Source organism: Halichondria panicea, chromosome 5, assembly GCF_963675165.1.
Source record: "Halichondria panicea chromosome 5, odHalPani1.1, whole genome shotgun sequence".
NCBI classification, from domain to species: domain Eukaryota; kingdom Metazoa; phylum Porifera; class Demospongiae; order Suberitida; family Halichondriidae; genus Halichondria; species Halichondria panicea.
In genome coordinates, this window is record NC_087381.1 from 7,036,878 (window position 1) to 7,055,782 (window position 18,905).

General features: G+C 40.1%; 2 protein-coding genes and 2 long non-coding RNA genes across 4 annotated transcripts in view; all 4 read left to right on the forward strand.

Moving 5' to 3' along the window:
- Positions 1 to 18,905, forward strand: part of LOC135335843 (uncharacterized) — a gene marked incomplete in the record, with an annotated part of 743,773 nt that overhangs the window by 210,492 nt on the left and 514,376 nt on the right.
- LOC135335878 (uncharacterized) overlaps positions 1 to 18,905 on the forward strand; it is an 89,974-nt gene that overhangs the window by 14,428 nt on the left and 56,641 nt on the right. Inside the window, exon 10 of the mRNA XM_064531516.1 lies at positions 17,813 to 17,917. Coding sequence (XP_064387586.1) covers positions 17,813 to 17,917 — 105 coding nt within the window. The remainder of the gene's footprint in view (positions 1 to 17,812; positions 17,918 to 18,905) is intronic.
- Positions 641 to 4,401, forward strand: LOC135336159 (uncharacterized). The gene is made up of 3 exons (XR_010394776.1): positions 641 to 756; positions 4,225 to 4,326; positions 4,375 to 4,401. It is a non-coding gene; the product is annotated as an uncharacterized LOC135336159 (long non-coding RNA).
- Positions 13,033 to 14,282, forward strand: LOC135336127 (uncharacterized). Its single transcript, XR_010394737.1, has 2 exons — positions 13,033 to 14,003; positions 14,121 to 14,282. It is a non-coding gene; the product is annotated as an uncharacterized LOC135336127 (long non-coding RNA).

An 18,905-nucleotide genomic window follows, 5' to 3' on the forward strand; every position in this document is an offset into this window, starting at 1 on the left:
TTACCTACCATGCATGTTATTAATTTTGTTAAACTAATGATTGTATTTTGTGTCACTTACTGCATGTCTGTGGTAACTGCTATCAGTGAAATAGAACAATACTACAATTATAGCCACCTTGATATGAGGCCGTGGTATATATTTGATGGACGCATATTATATTTGAGTAAAATCTCACTGTTTGGGAAAATATGCTTAGTCCCTTCTTGTGCCTATAAAGTTCTTAGAAAATGGTGGGTGTATTTTCACGAGGGTACGATACATGGACCAATGCACGTGCTGTTAACTTTTTTCTAGTGTCCACAATTTACTTGTATTCACAGTTGCAGTGAATAAGGCTGGAGACACTCCTCTCTCCCTTGAGTGTTTCCGTGGTCACCTGGAGATGGTCAAGGCTCTCATCAACAAGCATGTTGATCCAAATAGTAAGTGTTTATCGGTGCTGTTACATTGTTGATGGTGGTCTTCCACAGAGCCAGTCAACAATGCTGGTGACACCCCACTCTCTCTGGCCTGTGCTAATGGCCACTTGGACACAGTAAAGTATCTTGTAAACCAGCATCATTGTGATCCTAAAAGTAAGCATTGGTACATAATTATGGTACATCAATTGCTGCATCACTCAGTACACTCGTACATGTACAGATACAGTCAACAAGGCTGGTTACAAGTACACTCCACTCTCTCTGGCCTACGAAGGTGGACACTGGGAAGTGGTAAAGTATCTCGCCATCACTCATCACTGTGATACAACAAGTAAAGTTTGTTCATGGTTGTCAATGAATGACCTGTTGGTTTTATCGCACTATTAAATTTTTCTCTTTATGGAATTGCATATTATTATTGATACCGTATATATATAGCTGTAAGTTTGGCTATTATTAGCAGTTTTTAATTTAACGATTGCTGCAGGCATTATAAGTGCAAATTATGTACTGGGACTGACTATCAAGCTAATTGCATGCCATTTAATCCCAATCACCAAGTTTACCCGCTATAAGTTATAGCCTATAGCATGATATATATACTGTGGGACAGATTGAGGATTGAGGAAAAGTTCACCTTTTCTGGATCTCAGCCAAGACACTACCCGAGGCGGCGCGTAGGCGGCCTCGGTTACAGTAGTGTGTCTGTGTGTCCGTGTGTGTGTCTGTTGCTCAGTTTGGCTTACCTGGTGATTTAGGCATCACAATTTGTACATAGGGAAACTTGTAGCATTAAAACTAAGGCTTAAAATTTGGCAGATTTTGCAAAGAAGTCTTTGTTTCGCAGAAAAGGCGAGCTAAGCCTAAGAAGCTTTTTGCGTACTCTACTAAACGCGGCTATTATTTGAAACATTAATTACCGTAAGACCTCGATTTAAGGCGACCCTCCAAATATGCGACACCCAGGAGCTTCAGCAATTTTCTTACCTCTATAAAAGTGAGCGACAGCTGCGTTGACAATTATTTTTTAATGTTGCGTTCTAAATAGAGGTAAATATAGCCACTCCGATCCCTAGCCTCGATTGTACCCCACTGGAAACTCAGTGCTTTAAGCGGCCTAAAATCGAGGCAAGTAGACTCTATAAAGTTACCTCCAATTAGATGCGACCCTCTAAATATGGCTATACCTTGGTATAAAAAGTCACAATTCATGAATATAATTAAGCCTCTATAATGACATCAATATTATGGTTACATTCCATTCCACATAATTAAGTGTAACATATAATTATGTCACTACTGTAACTAATGTAACATCAATCACCACTGTAACAACTGCAACAACTGTAACACCAGTCACCACTGTAAAGCTAGTCACAACTCACCACTGTAACAACTGTAACAACTGTAACGCTAGTCACAGTCTACAGTGTCTTGTCTAGTCTTTGGTCTACAGTGGTGACTAGCGTTACAGTGGTGACATGTGTTGCATTGGTGACATGTGTTACAGTTGTTACAGTGGTGACAAGTGTTACAGTTGTTACAGTTGTGACTAGTGTTACAGTTGTTACAGTGGTGACTAGCGTTACAGTGGTGACATGTGTTACAGTGGTGACAAGTGTTACAGTTATTACAGTGGTGACTGGTGTTACAGTTGTTACAGTGGTGACTGGTGTTACAGTTGTTACAGTGGTGACATGTGTTGCATTGGTGACATGTGTTACAGTTGTTACAGTGTTGACAGATGTTACAGTTGTTACAGTGGTGACTAGCGTTACAGTGGTGACATGTGTTGCATTGGTGACATGTGTTACAGTTGTTACAGTAGTGACAAGTGCTACAGTTGTTACAGTTGTGACTGGTGTTACAGTTGTTACAGTGGTGACTGGTGTTACAGTTGTTACAGTGGTGACATGTGTTGCATTGGTGACAAGTGTTACAGTTGTTACAGTTGTGACAGATGTTACAGTTGTTACAGTGGTGACTAGCGTTACAGTGGTGACTAGCGTTACAGTGGTGACAAGTGTTACAGTTGTTACAGTTGTTACAATCGTTACAGTTGTTACAATGTTGACAGATGTTACAGTTGTTACAGTGATGACATGTGTTACAGTTGTTACAGTGGTGACTGGTGTTACAGTTGTTACAGTAGTGACATAATTATTATGTTACACTCCATGCGTACGTACACTTATTGGAATGGAATGTAACCATAATATTGATGCCTATACCCTCATTATAGAGGTTTAATTATATTCATGAATTGTGACTTTTTATACCAAGGTATAGCCCTAAATATGCGACACCTGGGCTTCAATATAATTGTTCAACCTCCAAAATAAGCGACCTTTGGTTTTGAAATTATTAAAAAGTATCGCTTTAAATCGAGATCTTACGGTAGCCCAGCTAGATGCGGCTATTATTCGAAACATAAGCCAATAATTGCTGTGATCCTAGTCCACAGTAGTGCACTAAAACCCTGTTCTCAAATGTTTCAGCATGCCTCCAGTCTGGTTTAGCTCCTGAGTTGCTGTGCTAGACAGTTAATTTAGTCATACATCACTACATGCACTGTATTATATCACTCTTCTGTAATCATGTCGTGTCATCAGCCGAGGGTTTGCACTTTAGTGCTCTAGTTATTTTTAGTGATGGCATTAATTTGTGTGAACATTCTTTAACTGTATTCCGTGGTAAAGTTGTAATCCATGTCACGAACATTAATTTGAGAATATTAGCCCATGCTGTAAATATTTTGATGTTTTGATTTAGTTTCCTTTCATCAGTTGCATGGTTGTTCACTTAAAATGTAAACCTTTGGGTAACTCCTTAACTATAATATTATGGTTTTACGGTCGGAGTAGCAATCCACACCACAGAGGCAAATTATTCCTGTCTTAGACTAGTTGACTAACCTCCGAATAAAGGACAGTTTGAGAGTTTTGTCCTCTGGTGGGAGGTTAATTCTTATCGAAGACTGTTTCAGCATGCATGTGTACAATTGACTCCTTCACACTCATGCACACGAATTGCTTTGGAGAAGTGCTGCTGGAGCTCATGCCAACTCAACCTGCTTTCACCATCCACCACCAACCCATTATTATATCTTGTTTGCGTGTTTCTTCAATAGAATTGCATAGTACACCCACCCAGAATGATGAGTTTGAACAAGTAGCTAAAATAATGTTCGAAAGCAGTTTAGTGAGTAGCTAGTTAGACCAAATGTTAAACTCTACTCTTTGCTGGTACCAAGAGCAGAACTTGTCTTATATCTCCAAACAATATCAATTGCCTACAGGATACCTTGCCTTCATTGGTTTGCTGTTCTTTGTGTATAGAGAATGTACTTGATATAATACAGCTCTCTAGAAATGACCTACAATGTGTCCATCACATATGAGCAACGAATACTTCTCACGTATTCAGCGAAACTAACTTTCCCTACCATGTTATTTGTGCCCTTGTAGTGTAGTGGCTTGAACGTGCTCTTGCCCTCCCCCGTACACAGACACCAACTAATGATTGTATTTTGTGTCTGTGGTAACTGCTATCAGTGAAATACAACAATATTATACTATAATTATAGCCACCTCGATACGAAGCCGTGGTATATATTTGATGGACGTATATATATTCGAGTAAAATCTCACTGTTTGGGAAAATATGCTTAGTCCCTTCTAGTGCCTATAAAGTTCTTAGAAAATGGTGGACGTATTTTCACGAGGGTACGATACATGGACCAATGCATGCATGTGCTGTTAACGTTTTTCTAGTGTCCATAATTTATTTGTATTCACAGTGGCAGTGAATGAGGATGGAGACACTCCTCTTTCCAGTGCGTGTTTCCGTGGTGACCTGGAGATGATCAAGGTTCTCATTAACAAGCATGTTGATCTAAGTAGTAAGTGTTTATCAGTGCTGTTACGTTGTTGATGGTGGTCTTCCACAGAGCCAGTCAACAAGGCTGGTGACACTCCAATCTCTCTGGCCTGTGCTAATGGCCACTTGGACACAGTCAAGTATCTTGTGAACCAGCATCATTGTGATCCTAAAAGTAAGCATTGGTACATAATTATGGTACATCAATTGCTGCATCACTCAGTACACTCGTACATGTACAGATACAGTCAACAAGGCTGGTGACACCCCATTCTCTTTGGCCTACAAAAGTGGACACTGGGAAGTGGTAAAGTATCTCGCCATCACTCATCACTGTGATACAAAAAGTAAAGTTTGTTCATTGGTTGTCAATGAATGACCTGTTGGTTTTATCGCACTATTATTCTATAGAATTGCATATCATTATTGATACCGTAGCTGTAAGTTTGGCTCTATTGGCAGTTTTTAATGCTGCAGGCATAATTATTATAAGTGCAAATGATGTACTGGGACTGACTACCAAGCTAATTGCATGCCATTGGTAATCTTTAATCCATGATTCGCCAATCGCAAGTTTACCCGCTATAAGTTATAGCCTATAGCATGATATATATACTATGGGACAGATTGAGGATTGAGGAAAAGTTCCCCTTTTCTGGATCTCAGTCAAGACACTAGATAAAGTTATTAACCCGAGGCGCGTAGGCGGCCTCAGTTACAGTATAGTCTGTCTGTGTGTCTGTGTGTCCATGTGTCTGTCGCTCAATTTGGCTTACCTGGTGATTAGGCATCACAATTTGTACGTAGCATTAAAACTAAGGCTTAAAATTTGGCAGATTTTGCAAAGAAGTCTTTGTTTCGTAGAAAGGTGAGCTAAACCTAAGAAGCTTTTTGCGTACTACTAAACGCGGCTATTATTTGATTAATTACCGTAAGACTTCGATTTAAGGCGACCCTCCAAATATGCGACACCCAGGAGCTTCAGCAATTTTCTGACCTCTAAAAGTGAGCGACAGCTGCGTTGACAAAAAAAATTAATGTCGCGTTCTAAATAGAGGTAAATAATAGTGACACCTGGGCTTCAATATAATTTTTCAACCTCCAAAAAGAAGCGACCTCTGGCTTCGTAATTATTAAAAAGTGTTACTTTAAACCGAGATCTTACGGTAGCCCAGCTAGATACGGCTATTATTCGAAACATAAACCAGTAATTACTGTTTGCTTTGTGTGTTTGTGGAAAAGGGTCGATACAATAGAAAGCTAGAATTGTGTCTGGTTTGTCTCCATTAGCTGACTCTGGAATCCTACTCCAGGAGCCATATTTCTCTGCATGAGACTGCAGGCTTCTTTGCTGTGATCCTAGTCCACAGTGCATATATCTATCTATGTACCACTAAAACCCTGTTCTCAAATGTTTCAGCATGCCTCCAGTCTGGATTAGCTCCTGAGTTGCTGTGCTAGACAGTTAATTCAGTCATACATAACTACATGCACTGTATTATATCACTCATGTCACTAGCCGAGGGTTTGCACTTTAGTGCTCTAGTTATGCCTCGAGGCGTAGCCGCACAAGGAATACGACTGTGTGTGTGTCTGTGTGTGTGTGTATTCCAGCTGTAACTGCTCAAACTACTCAACGGTTGCAATGCGACGAAAACTAACAGCTTCTATAGGCTCTTAGCCACGTTCTCTTGGATTTTGATTCGTGGATTAGCAAACTAAAGCTTAAAACAGCTAGCTAGCATTAGTAGCCATTTGTGAAATTGATCTCTTAATACAGGAATATTCCAATGATGTAATTGCCTGCAAACCAGTCTCCATACTCACTCAGGTGGAAAATTAGGTGGGAACAGGAGTATGAATGTATTCATAATTATACACTCCTGGTGGGAATTAGCTGCGAACAAGGTAGTATTGTAATATAATGTGTGTGTTGTACTGTGTTCTCACTGAAGCTTTATAGTACTGGTGCAGTACGTTCTGTGTTGTACCAAGGGCGTATTTAAAGTAGTCTATGTAGTATAGTACATGTATAGATTGTCTACAATTGCAAGGAATAACTTCGTCATCGGTATTGCCTACATTGAGCGATACAGATCTAGTGTATGTTATCAGCAGCATTTATCACTTGGGTTCGTTCATGCACATGACCTTCACGTATCATAATTAACAGTTACATTAACTGTGCTATGAAAACAATACACTCACGAGGACAATGACACAGTGGCGGATCTAGGATTCTTGAAAGGGGGGTTCCAGGGTTCTGAGCGGATCAAGGACCTAAAAAAAGGTCATACTTTTTCGAAACAGAGCATGCGCATTAACAGACTGAATTTTTCCTAAAAAAAAGGGTCATCACTTTTTATAAGCAGCCTGCATGCACTACACACTGGAGAATTTTAGCCTTCATAGTCACTGAAACTGCACAGACAAAGCTTCGCAGGACTAAAAAGGACTAAAGGTAAGTGAGAAGTGCATGTGAAAGCTAGTAAGAAAAGAACAACTTGCTAATGAGCCTCCCACTCACTTCTTTCTCAAAGGGGGGCTCAATTGAACCCAAAGAACCCCCTCTGGATCCGCCACTGATGACATGATATCAACAGATAAATATAATCATTATCTATCTACATATTCACCTACAACGTAAATACATGCAAGAGACTGAGTCGAGTCGCAGCCAGTAGGCTACTGGCTGCGAGTGTAGCTAGCTAGCGAATTTAAGAGTATGTATGCAGTGGCGTAGCCAGAGGGGTGCAGAGGGTGCTCCAGCACCCCCTCTGGCCTCAGACTCTGCTCCACAAGTTCCTTTTACTAACTAGCTAAGCTAGCTAGCTAGCTGATATGAGATCGAGAGTACTAGTACTAGAGCTCTATTGTCACAACTCAAAACAATGCATTTTATAGGACATCTTCAAATGAAGATGTGGCTTAACCACCAGTACCTCAAAGCAGCAGTATACCCTAATTTCTTTAGCCAGATTGTTAGAATCAATCTCAGAGCATGTAACAACAAAAATTTTCTGGGGGAGTGCCCCCAGACCCCCCTGTTGGGGCGAATGCGCAAAGCGCACTGGTAATTTGGACAATCCATTCATCCAGCACCCCCCCTCTCAAATCCTGACTACACCCCTTGTATGGTAAAGTCAAAACTAATAATTATTATAACATTTAGTAAGAAGTATTAAGCTTATAGATCTACATACACAGTATACAGTGTGAAGGCATGATCTCAGTCATGGAATAATAATATCACTATTATCAGTACAGTTTGATCCCTAAAAACTCCATTCCATTCAATACCAGATGTTATCCACCGCCAGAAACTTGTCAGAGACTGAGTGGCTATATAGATAACCATGGAATGACTGGACAAGAGCCAGGAGAAACAGAGCTTTCATGAGCTTCATGAGCTTGATAATCATGCACGGGAAGCGAAGCCATCATTGAGTAATAAAATTGAAAGGTCAAAGTTTGGAATATTCCTGTATTTACGATCTCTTTGGACACACCCTTTAATTATTCCTGTGGATGTAATGCGCATTCGCGCTCATTCCCCACATGTGAGAAATAATATCCAAGATCCAGATCCAGATCCTCCTGGCAGAATCATCTTTTTCTTGATGGCCTGGTAAGCCACAAAACACTACCATAATTACAACAACAATATGCATGTACACAAGTCTTTTCTTCTCAATAGATATCATATATACACTGAACTCCAGATCCTGGAAGAATCAATTTTCTTCTTTCTTGAGGCCCTGGTAAGCCACATATAAGTAACAACAATAGATGCATGTAAATAAGTATTTTCTTCTCAGTGAGTTTATATGGATAAGCTAACTTTAATGTAAAATTCATTATAAACACTTGAGCGAAAGCATAACATGGCGAGAGGCATTAGCAAGCGCACATTTGCAACACTCGTTATTTTTAGTGATGGCATTAATTTGAGAATAGTAGCCCATGCTGTATGTTTTGATTTAGTTTCCTTTCATCAGTTGGTTGTTCACTTAAAATGTAAACCTTTGGGTAACTCCATAACTATATGGTTTCACGGTCGGAGCAGCAATCCACGCCACAGAGGCAAATTATTCCTGTCTTAGACTAGTTGACTAACCTCCGAATAAAGGACAGTTTGAGAGTTTTGTCCTCTGGTGGGAGGTTAATTCATATCGAAGACTGTTCCAGCGTGCATGTGTACAATTGATCCTTCACACTCACAAGAATTGCTTTCAAATTGGAGAAGTGCTGCTGGAGCTCATGCCAACTCAACTTGCTTTCACCATCCACCACCAACCCATTATTATATCTTGTTTGCGTGTTTCTTCCATATTATACTCTCACAATTTCAAGTAGAATTGCATAAGACACCCACCCAGAATGATGAGTTTGAGCAAGTAGCTAAATGTTCAAAGCAGTTTATAGTGAGTAGCTAGTTAGACCAAAGGTTAGACTTTATATACTCTTTGCTGGTACCAAGAGCAGAACTTGTCTTATAATTATCTCCAAACAATATCAATGCCTACATGATACCTTGCCTTCATACCTTGCCTTCATTGGTTTGCTGTTCGGTCCTTGTGTATAGAGAATGTACTTGATATAGTACAACTATCTAGAAATAATTTGTATGACCTACAATATGTTCATCACATCATTCGCAACAAATACTTCTCACGTATTCAGTGAAACTACCATGTTATTAATTTTCTAATGATTGTATTTTGTGTCACTCACTGCCTGTGGTAACTGCTATCAGTGAAATAGAACAATACTACAATTATAGCCACCTCGATATATGAGGCTGTGGTATATATTTGATGGACGCATATAATTATATTCGAGTAAAATCTCACTGTTTGGGAAAATATGCTTAGTCCCTTCTTGTGCCTATAAAGTTCTTAGAAAATGGTGAGTATATTTTCACGAGGGTACGATACATGGACCAATGCATGTGCTGTTAACTTTTTTCTAGTGTCCACAATTTACTTGTATTCACAGTTGCAGTAACTAAGGCTGGAGACACTCCTCTCTCCCTTGAGTGTTCCCGTGGTCACCTGGAGATGGTCAAGGCTCTCATCAACAAGCATGTTGATCCAAATAGTAAGTGTTTATCGGTGCTGTTACATTGTTGATGGTGGTCTTCCACAGAGCCAGTCAACAATGCTGGTGACACCCCACTCTCTCTGGCCTGTGCTAATGGCCACTTGGACACAGTCGAGTATCTTGTGAACCAGCATCATTGTGATCCTAAATGTAAGCATTGGTATATAATTATGGTACATCAATTGCTGCATCACTCAGTACACTCGTATACATGTACAGGTACAGTCAACAATGCTGGTGACACCCCACTCTCTCTGGCCTGTGCTAATGGCCACTTGGACACAGTCAAGTATCTTGTGAACCAGCATCATTGTGATCCTAAAAGTAAGCATTGGTACATAATTATGATACATCAATTGCTGCATCACTCAGTACACTCGTATACATGTACAGGTACAGTCAACAATGCTGGTGACACCCCACTCTCTCTAGCCTGTGCTAATGGCCACTTGGACACAGTCAAGTATCTTGTGAACCAGCATCATTGTGATCCTAAATGTAAGCATTGGTATATAATTATGGTACATCAATTGCTGCATCACTCAGTACATTCGTATACATGTACAGGTACAGTCAACAATGCTGGTGACACCCCACTCTCTCTGGCCTGTGCTAATGGCCACTTGGACACAGTCAAGTATCTTGTGAACCAGCATCATTGTGATCCTAAAAGTAAGCATTGGTATATACATAATTATCGTACATTAATTGCTGCATCACTCAGTACACTCGTATACATGTACAGGTACAGTCAACAAGGCAGGTGACACCCCACTCTCTCTGGCCTACAAAAGTGGACACTGGGAAGTGGTCAAGTGTCTCGCCATCACTCATCACTGTGATACAAAAAGTAAAGTTTGTTCATGGTTGTCAATGAATGACCTGTTGGTTTTATCGCACTATTAAATTACATTTTATTATTGATACCGTAGCTGTAAGTTTGGCTCTATTATTGGCAGTTTTTAATGCTGCAGGCATAATTATTATAAGTGCAAATGATGTACTGGGACTGACTATCAAGCTAATTGCATGCTATTGGTAAACTTTAATCCATGATTCGTCAATCGCCAAGTTTACCCGCTATAAGTTATAGCCTATAGTATACTATGGGATAGAGATTGCCCTTTTCTGGATCTCAGTCAAGACACTAGATAAACTTATTAATCCGAGGCACGTAGGCGGCCTCGGTTACAGTAGTCTGTCTGTGTGTCTGTGTGTCTGTGTGTCTGTGTGTCTGTGTGTCCGTGTGTATGTCTGTCGCTCAGTTTGGCTTACCTGGTGATTTAGGCATCACAATTTCTACGTAGGGAAACTTGTAGTAAGGCTTAAAATTTGGCAGATTTTGCAAAGAAGTCTTTGTTTCGCAGAAAAGACGAGCTAAACCTAAGAAGCTTATATACTACTAAACGCGGCTATTATTTGAAACATTAATTACCGTAAGACCTCGATTTAAGGCGACCCTCCAAATATGCTACACCCATGAGCTTCAACAATTTTTTGACCTCTAAAAGTGAACGACAGCTGCGTTGACAATTATTTTTTTATGTCGCGTTTTAAATAGAGGTAAATATAGCCACTCCCTAGCCTCAATTGTAGTCCACTGGAAAATCAGTGTTTTTAAGCGGCCTAAAATCGAGGTAAGTAGACTCTATAAAGTTACTTCTAATTAGATGCGACCCTCTAAATATGCGACATCAGGGCCTCAATATAATTGTTCAACCTCCAAAAGAAGCGACCTCTGGCTTAAAAAGTGTCGCTTTAAATCAAGACCTTACGGTAGCCCAGCTAGATGAGGCTATTATTGGAAACATAAGCCAATAATTACTGTTGGCTTTGTGTGTTTGTGGAAAAGGGTCGATACAATAGAAAGCTAGAATTGTGTCTGGTTTGTCTCTGTTAGCTGACTCTGGGATCCTACTCAAGGAGCCATACTTCTCTGCATGAGACTCTAGGCTTCTTTGCTGTGATCCTAGTCCACAGTGCATATATCTATCTATGAACCACTAAAACCCTGTTCTCAAATATTTCAGCATGCCTCCTAATCTGGTTTAGCTCCTGAGTTGCTGTGCTAGACAGTTAAGTCATACATGATATTCATCACTACATGCACTGTATTATATCACTGTTCTGGTATTTTTATAATCATGTCACCAGCCGAGGGTTTGCACTTTAGTGCTCTAGTTATTTTTTTAGTGATTTGTGTGAACATTCTTACTGTATTCCGTGGTAAAGTTGTAATCCATGTCACGAACATTATTTTGAGTATAGTAGCCCATGCTGTAAATATTTTAATGTTTTGATTTAGTTTCCTTTCATCAGTTAGTTGTTCACTTAAAATGTAAACCTTTGGGTAACTCCATAACTATATGGTTTCACGGTCGGAGCAGCAATCCACGCCACAGAGGCAAATTATTCCTGTCTTAGACTAGTTGACTAACCTCCGAATAAAGGACAGTTTGAGAGTTTGGTCCTCTGGTGGGAGGTTAATTCATATCAAAGACTGTTCCAGCGTACATGTGTACAATTGACTCCTTCACACTCACAAGAATTGCTTTGGAGAAGTGCTGCTGGAGCTCATGCCAACTCAACCTGCTTTCACCATCCACCACCAACCCATTATTATATCTTGTTTGCGTGTTTCTTCCATATTATACTCTCACAATTTCAAGTAGAATTGCATAAGACACCCACCCAGAATGATGAGTTTGAGCAAGTAGCTAAATGTTCAAAGCAGTTTATAGTGAGTAGCTAGTTAGACCAAAGGTTAAACTTTATATACTCTTTGCTGGTACCAAGAGCAGAACTTGTCTTATAAATATCTCCAAACAATATCAATGCCTACATGATACCTTGCCTTCATACCTTGCCTTCATTGGTTTGCTGTTCCTTGTGTATAGAGAATGTACTTGATATAGTACAACTATCTAGAAATAATTTGTATGACCTACAATATGTTCATCACATCATTCGCAACGAATACTTCTCACGTATTCAGCGAAACTAATTTTACCTACCATGTTATTAATTTTGTTAAACTAATGATTGTATTTTGTGTCACTTACTGCATGTCTGTGGTAACTGCTATCAGTGAAATAGAACAATACTACAATTATAGCCACCTCGATATGAGGCCGTGGTATATATTTGATGGACGCATATTATAATTATATTCGAGTAAAATCTCACTGTTTGGGAAAATATGCTTAGTCCCTTCTTGTGCCTATAAAGTTCTTAGAAAATGGTGGGTGTATTTTCACGAGGGTACGATACATGGACCAATGCATGTGCTGTTAACTTTTTTCTAGTGTCCACAATTTACTTGTATTCACAGTTGCAGTGAATAAGGCTGGAGACACTCCTCTCTCCCTTGAGTGTTCCCGTGGTCACTTGGAGATGGTCAAGGCTCTCATCAACAAGCATGTTGATCCAAATAGTAAGTGTTTATCGGTGCTGTTACATTGTTGATGGTGGCCTTCCACAGAGCCAGTCAACAAGGCTGGTCACACCCCACTCTCTCTGGCCTACAAAAGTGGACACTGGGAAGTGGTCAAGTATCTCGCCATCGTTCATCATTGTGATACAAAAAGTAAAGTTTGTTCATGGTTGTCAATGAATGACCTGTTGGTTTTATCGCACTATGAATTGCATATTATTTTGATACCGTAGCTGTAAGTTTGGCTCTATTATTGGCAGTTTTTAATGCTGCAGGCATAATTATTATAAGTGCAAATGATGTACTGGGACTGACTATCAAGCTAATTGCATGCCATTTGTAATCCTTAATCCATGATTCGCCAATCGCCAAGTTTACCCGCTATAAGTTATAGCCTATAGCATGATATATATACTATGGGACAGATTGAGGATTGAGGAAAGTTCCCCTTTTCTGGATCTCAGTCAAGACACTAGATAAAGTTATTAACCCGAGGCATGTAGGCGGCCTCAGTTACAGTAGTCTGTCTGTGTGTCTGTCGCTCAATTTGGCTTACCTGGTGATTTAGGCATAACAATTTGTACGTAGGGAAACTTTAGCATTAAAACTAAGGCTTAATATTTGGCAGTACAGTATTGCAAAGAAGTCTTTGTTTCGCAGAAAAGGCGAGCTAAACCTAAGAAGCTTATTGCGTACTACTAAACGCGGCTATTATTTGAAACATTAATTACCGTAAGACCTCGATTTAACCCTTTCCCGGCTTTAGCCGTCATATGACGGCAGCGGTAGTGATAATTTTCAAAAAATCGTTGTGGGCACTGTGTTGGAGCTATGCACACACTGTAGGCACCAGCACATGTGCATTGGGCTGCTCTTTCACATGGTATCTTTAATATCTTGCCTTGAGGTACACTTTGTGCAGTACTGTCGAAAGAAAAGTGACCGTTTGATAATGGCTACAAGATCTTTGTAGTACAACCTCAGCGAGGTTCTAGGGAAGCTAGACAGTGAGAATAACGATGCTTATGGCCTTGTTGAGTAATAGGACAGTGACTGGGATCATATCAAGAGAGAAAACTACTTTTCAGAGATCAAGTTATAAACATAGAGCCTGAAGAGCCGGAGGAAGAAGCTCCTGAGCATGAACCAAAGTCCTGGACCTTGTAAGTAACTATGGAGTATCATATGTAGTCTGGATAGCTTCAGTATGGTATGCTTAGTCTAGTTAGTACACAAGTGGACATCATGAGCCACCATTGAACTTGTAAACCTGTGTGTAGGTGAAGAAAACATTTCCCGGGAAAAGAGCGTCTGCCGATACGACCTCGCAGAGAAGTTTCTGCTGATCCTGATTGAACCATGTCACCGTGAGAACATTGAGAACACTTACTTAGTGTTTTTAGTTACTTCATGCCTTCATACAATATTCTTTATGTTCATAATTGTGAAATGTGTAAAAAATCGTTAATTAGTGGGGGGTGGTCAGTTGCTAGGTAACGATGATGATGTCATGGTGCCCCCAGGATCTGGGCTACCTGTAGGAAATAGTTGCAAGTGATTTCAATGCATTGTTCATGAGATATGTATTTTTAAAGAAAAATATGTATTTATTCTGTATTTTGTTTTTTTAATTAAAGCCGGGAAAGGGTTAAGGCGACCCTTCAAATATGTGACACCCAGGAGCTTCAGCAATTTTCTGACCTCTAAAAGTGAGCAACAGCTGCATTGACAATTATTTGTTAATGTCGCGTTCTAAATAGAGGTAAATATAGCCACTCCCTAGCCTCGATTGTAGCCCACTGGAAAATCAATGTTTGAATAGCAGACGATCTCTAGTTGAAGCTGAAGAGCAAGATTTCATCCATTTTAAGCGGCCTAAAATCGAGGCAAGTAGACTCTATAAAGTTACCTCCAATTAGATGCGACCCTCTAAATATGCGACACCAGGGCTTCAATATAATTTTTCAACCTACAAAAGAAGCGACCTCTGGCTTCGTAATTATTAAAAAGCGTCGCTTTAAATCGATATCTTACGGTAGCCCAGCTAGATGTGGCTATTAGTTAAAACATAAGCCAATAATTACTGTTTGCTTTGTGTGTTTGTGGAAAAGGATCGATACAATAGAAAGCTAAAATTGTGTCTGGTTTGTCTATGTTAGCTGACTCTGGGATCCTACACAAGGAGCCATAGTGATACTTCTCTGCATGAGACTCCAGGCTTCTTTGCTGTGATCCTAGTCCACAGTGCATATATCTTAGCCTCTACACAGGCTCTCCTTTTTCTGTTCTTTATCACAATCGTTCAATAAGATAAAATACTGTATTATTCGTTCAATGAGATAAAATACGGTATTAATTGGAGGAATAAAGAAAGAAATAGACGTAAAGTTAGGAAAAAGGAGAGCCTGTATCGGGAAGTCGCGTGAGGGTAGAAGGGTGGTAGAAGGGTGAAAATGAGCGTGGGCATACTGAGCTAGAGATGTTGGACTGCCCACGCAGAGGTCTACGACTAGTAAAACTTTGCCTGCAGCAAGCTGGACATGGACTTGGAACTGGAAGTTTGCAAGCACTATAGCTAGCTATACCTTAGGCTTAGCTAGATGATCTACTAGTCTAGATTGTGTGTTTGGATTCTATCACTATTACTTTTTCTTGTGTCTTTCTACATGCTATAGTAGAATAGCTTAGTCATCATTATCACATAGCATGTAGCTACTGCCACCAGAGCTGGCCACGCTGGTTCTCTGATCTGACTTGCAGCACAGCTTGTAGATGGGCGGGCCCGTCCCCAGCCATAAAAATGGGGGGACGGGTTTCAGCCCTATCTAGCATTCGTTCTGCTGCAGAAAATCATGCAGCACCAATCAGATTGCAGACTGCTTACGTAATATATTTCAGCACCAATCAGATTGTATAGTTCTTACGTAATGTATTCCTTGGCTTCTCAGCTCCTCCCCTTCTCTGCAGCAAGCTGAGCTCTGTGGTTAGAGGCGCGGCTAATATTAACTATATTCATAGTTAGTAAGATAGGGCTGAAACCCGTCCCCCCATTTTTATGGCCGGGGACGGGCACGCCCATCTACACAGCTTGGTGGTCTCAGTGCAGTACAGTACAGTCTTACTCCGAATGTGTGGGAGAATACCTTACGTCACGATTGTGGGCCATATCGCCCACGTTCATAAAAATCCTTGTGGATCACGCGATTTCCCAAACCAGGCCTTACTTTTTCTTAACTGTACGGCCATTTCTTTCTTTGCTGCCTCACTATGTCTTTCTTATGTTTATGGATGAACAGTGACAACAGCAAGAAAAAGTAAGGCCTGGGAACGAGGCTACATATATCTATCTATGTACCACTAAAACCCTGTTCTCAACTGTTTCAGCATGCCTCCAGTCTGATTCCTGAGTTGCTGTGCTAGACAGTTAATTCAGTCATACACCACTACATGCACTGTATTATATCATTCTTCTGGTTTCTTTATAATCATGTCATGTCACCAGCCGAGGGTTTGCACTTTAGTGCTCTAGTTATTTTTAGTGATGGCATTAATTTTTGTGAACATTCTTTAACTGTATTCCGTGGTAAAGTTGTAATCCATGTCACGAACATTAATTTGAGAATATTAGCCCATGCTGTAAATATTTTGATGTTTTGATTTAGTTTCTTTTCATCCGTTGGTTGTTCACTTAAAAATAATGTTAACGTTTGGGTAACTCCATAACTATATGGTTTCACGGTCGGAGCAGCAATCCACGCCACAGAGGCTGTCTTAGACTAGTTGACTAACATTCAAATAAAGAACAGTTTGAGAGTTTTGTCATCTGGTGGGAGGTTAATTCATATCGAAGACTGTTCCAGTGTGCATGTGTACAATTGACTCCTTCACACTCACAAGAATTGCTTTGGAGAAGTGCTGCTGGAGCTCATGCCAACTCAAGCTGCTTTCACCATCCACCACCAACCCATAATTATATATCTTGTTTGCGTGTTTCTTCCATACTCTCACAATTTCAAGTAGAATTGCATAGGGCGCCCACCCATGCAGAATGATGAGTTTGAGCAAGTAGCTAAATGTTCGAAAGCAGTTTATAGTGAATAGCTAGTTAGACCAAAGGTTAGACTCTACTCTTTGCTAGTATACCAAGAGCAGAACTTGTCTAAACAATATCAATTGCCTACAGGATACCTTGCCTTCATTGGTTTGCTGTTCCTTGTGTATAGAGAATGCACTTGATAATTATAATACAACTATCTAGAAATAATTTTTATGACCTACAATGTATCCATCACATCATGAGCAACGAATACTTCCCACGTATTCAGCGAAACTAATTTTACCTACCATGTTATTTTGTTAAACTAATGATTGTATTTTGTGTCACTCACTGTCTGTGGTAACTGCTATCAGTGAAATAGAACAATACTACAATTAAAGCCACCTCGATATGAGGCCGTGGTATATATTTAATGGACGCATATAATTATATTCGAGTAAAATCTCACTGTTTGGGAAAATATGCTCAGTCCCTTCTTGTGCCTATAAAGTTCTTAGAAAATGGTGGGCGTATTTTCACGAGGGTATGATACTTGAACCAATGCATGTGCTGTTAACTTTTTTCTAGTGTCCACAATTTACTTGTATTCACAGTTGCAGTGAATAAGGCTGGAGACACTCCTCTCTCCCTTGAGTGTTCCCGTGGTCACCTGGAGATGGTCAAGGCTCTCATCAACAAGCATGTTGATCCAAATAGTAAGTGTTTATCGGTGCTGTTACATTGTTAATGGTGGTCTTCCACAGAGCCAGTCAACAATGCTGGTGACACCCCACTCTCTCTGGCCTGTGCTAATGGCCACTTGGACACAGTCAAGTATCTTGTGAACCAGCATCATTGTGGTCCTAAAAGTAAGCATTGGTACATAATTATGGTACATCAATTGCTGCATCACTCAGTACACTCGTACATGTACAGGTACAGTCAACAAGGCTGGTGACACCCCACTCTCTCTGGCCTACAAAGGTGGACACTGGGAAGTGGTCAAGTATCTCGCCATCACTCATCACTGTGATACAACAAGTAAAGTTTGTTCATGGTTGTCAATGAATGACCTGTTGGTTTTATCGCAACTATTAAATTTTTCTCTTTATGGAATTGCATATTATTATTGATACCGTATATATATAGCTGTAAGTTTGGCTATTATTAGCAGTTTTTAATTTAACGATTGCTGCAGGCATTATAAGTGCAAATGATGTACTGGGACTGACTATCAAGCTAATTGCATGCCATTTAATCCCAATCACCAGGTTTACCCACTATAAGTTATAGCCTATAGCATGATATATATACTGTGGGACAGATTGAGGATTGAGGAAAAGTTCACCTTTTCTGGATCTCAGCCAAGACACTACCCGAGGCGGCGCGTAGGCGGCCTCGGTTACAGTAGTGTGTCTGTGTGTCCGTGTGTGTGTCTGTCGCTCAGTTTGGCTTACCTGGTGATTTAGGCATCACAATTTGTACATAGGGAAACTTGTAGCATTATAACTAAGGCTTAAAATTTGGCAGATTTTGCAAAGAAGTCTTTGTTTTGCAGAAAAGGCGAGCTAAGCCTAAGTAGCTTTTTGCGTACTCTACTAAACGCGGCTATTATTTGAAACATTAATTACCGTAAGACCTCAATTTAAGGCGACCCTCCAAATATGCGACACCCAGGAGCTTCAGCAATTTTCTTACCTCTATAAAAGTGAGCGACAGCTGCGTTGACAATTATTTTTTAATGTTGCGTTCTAAATAGAGGTAAATATAGCCACTCCGATCCCTAGCCTCGATTGTACCCCACTGGAAACTCAGTGCTTTAAGCGGCCTAAAATCGAGGCAAGTAGACTCTATAAAGTTACCTCCAATTAGATGCGACCCTCTAAATATGCGACACCTGGGCTTCAATATAATTGTTCAACCTCCAAGTTTCGAAATTATAAAAAAGTGTCGCTTTAAATCGAGATCTTACGGTAGCCCAGCTAGATGTGGCTATTATAAAACATTAGCCAATAATTGCTGTGATCCT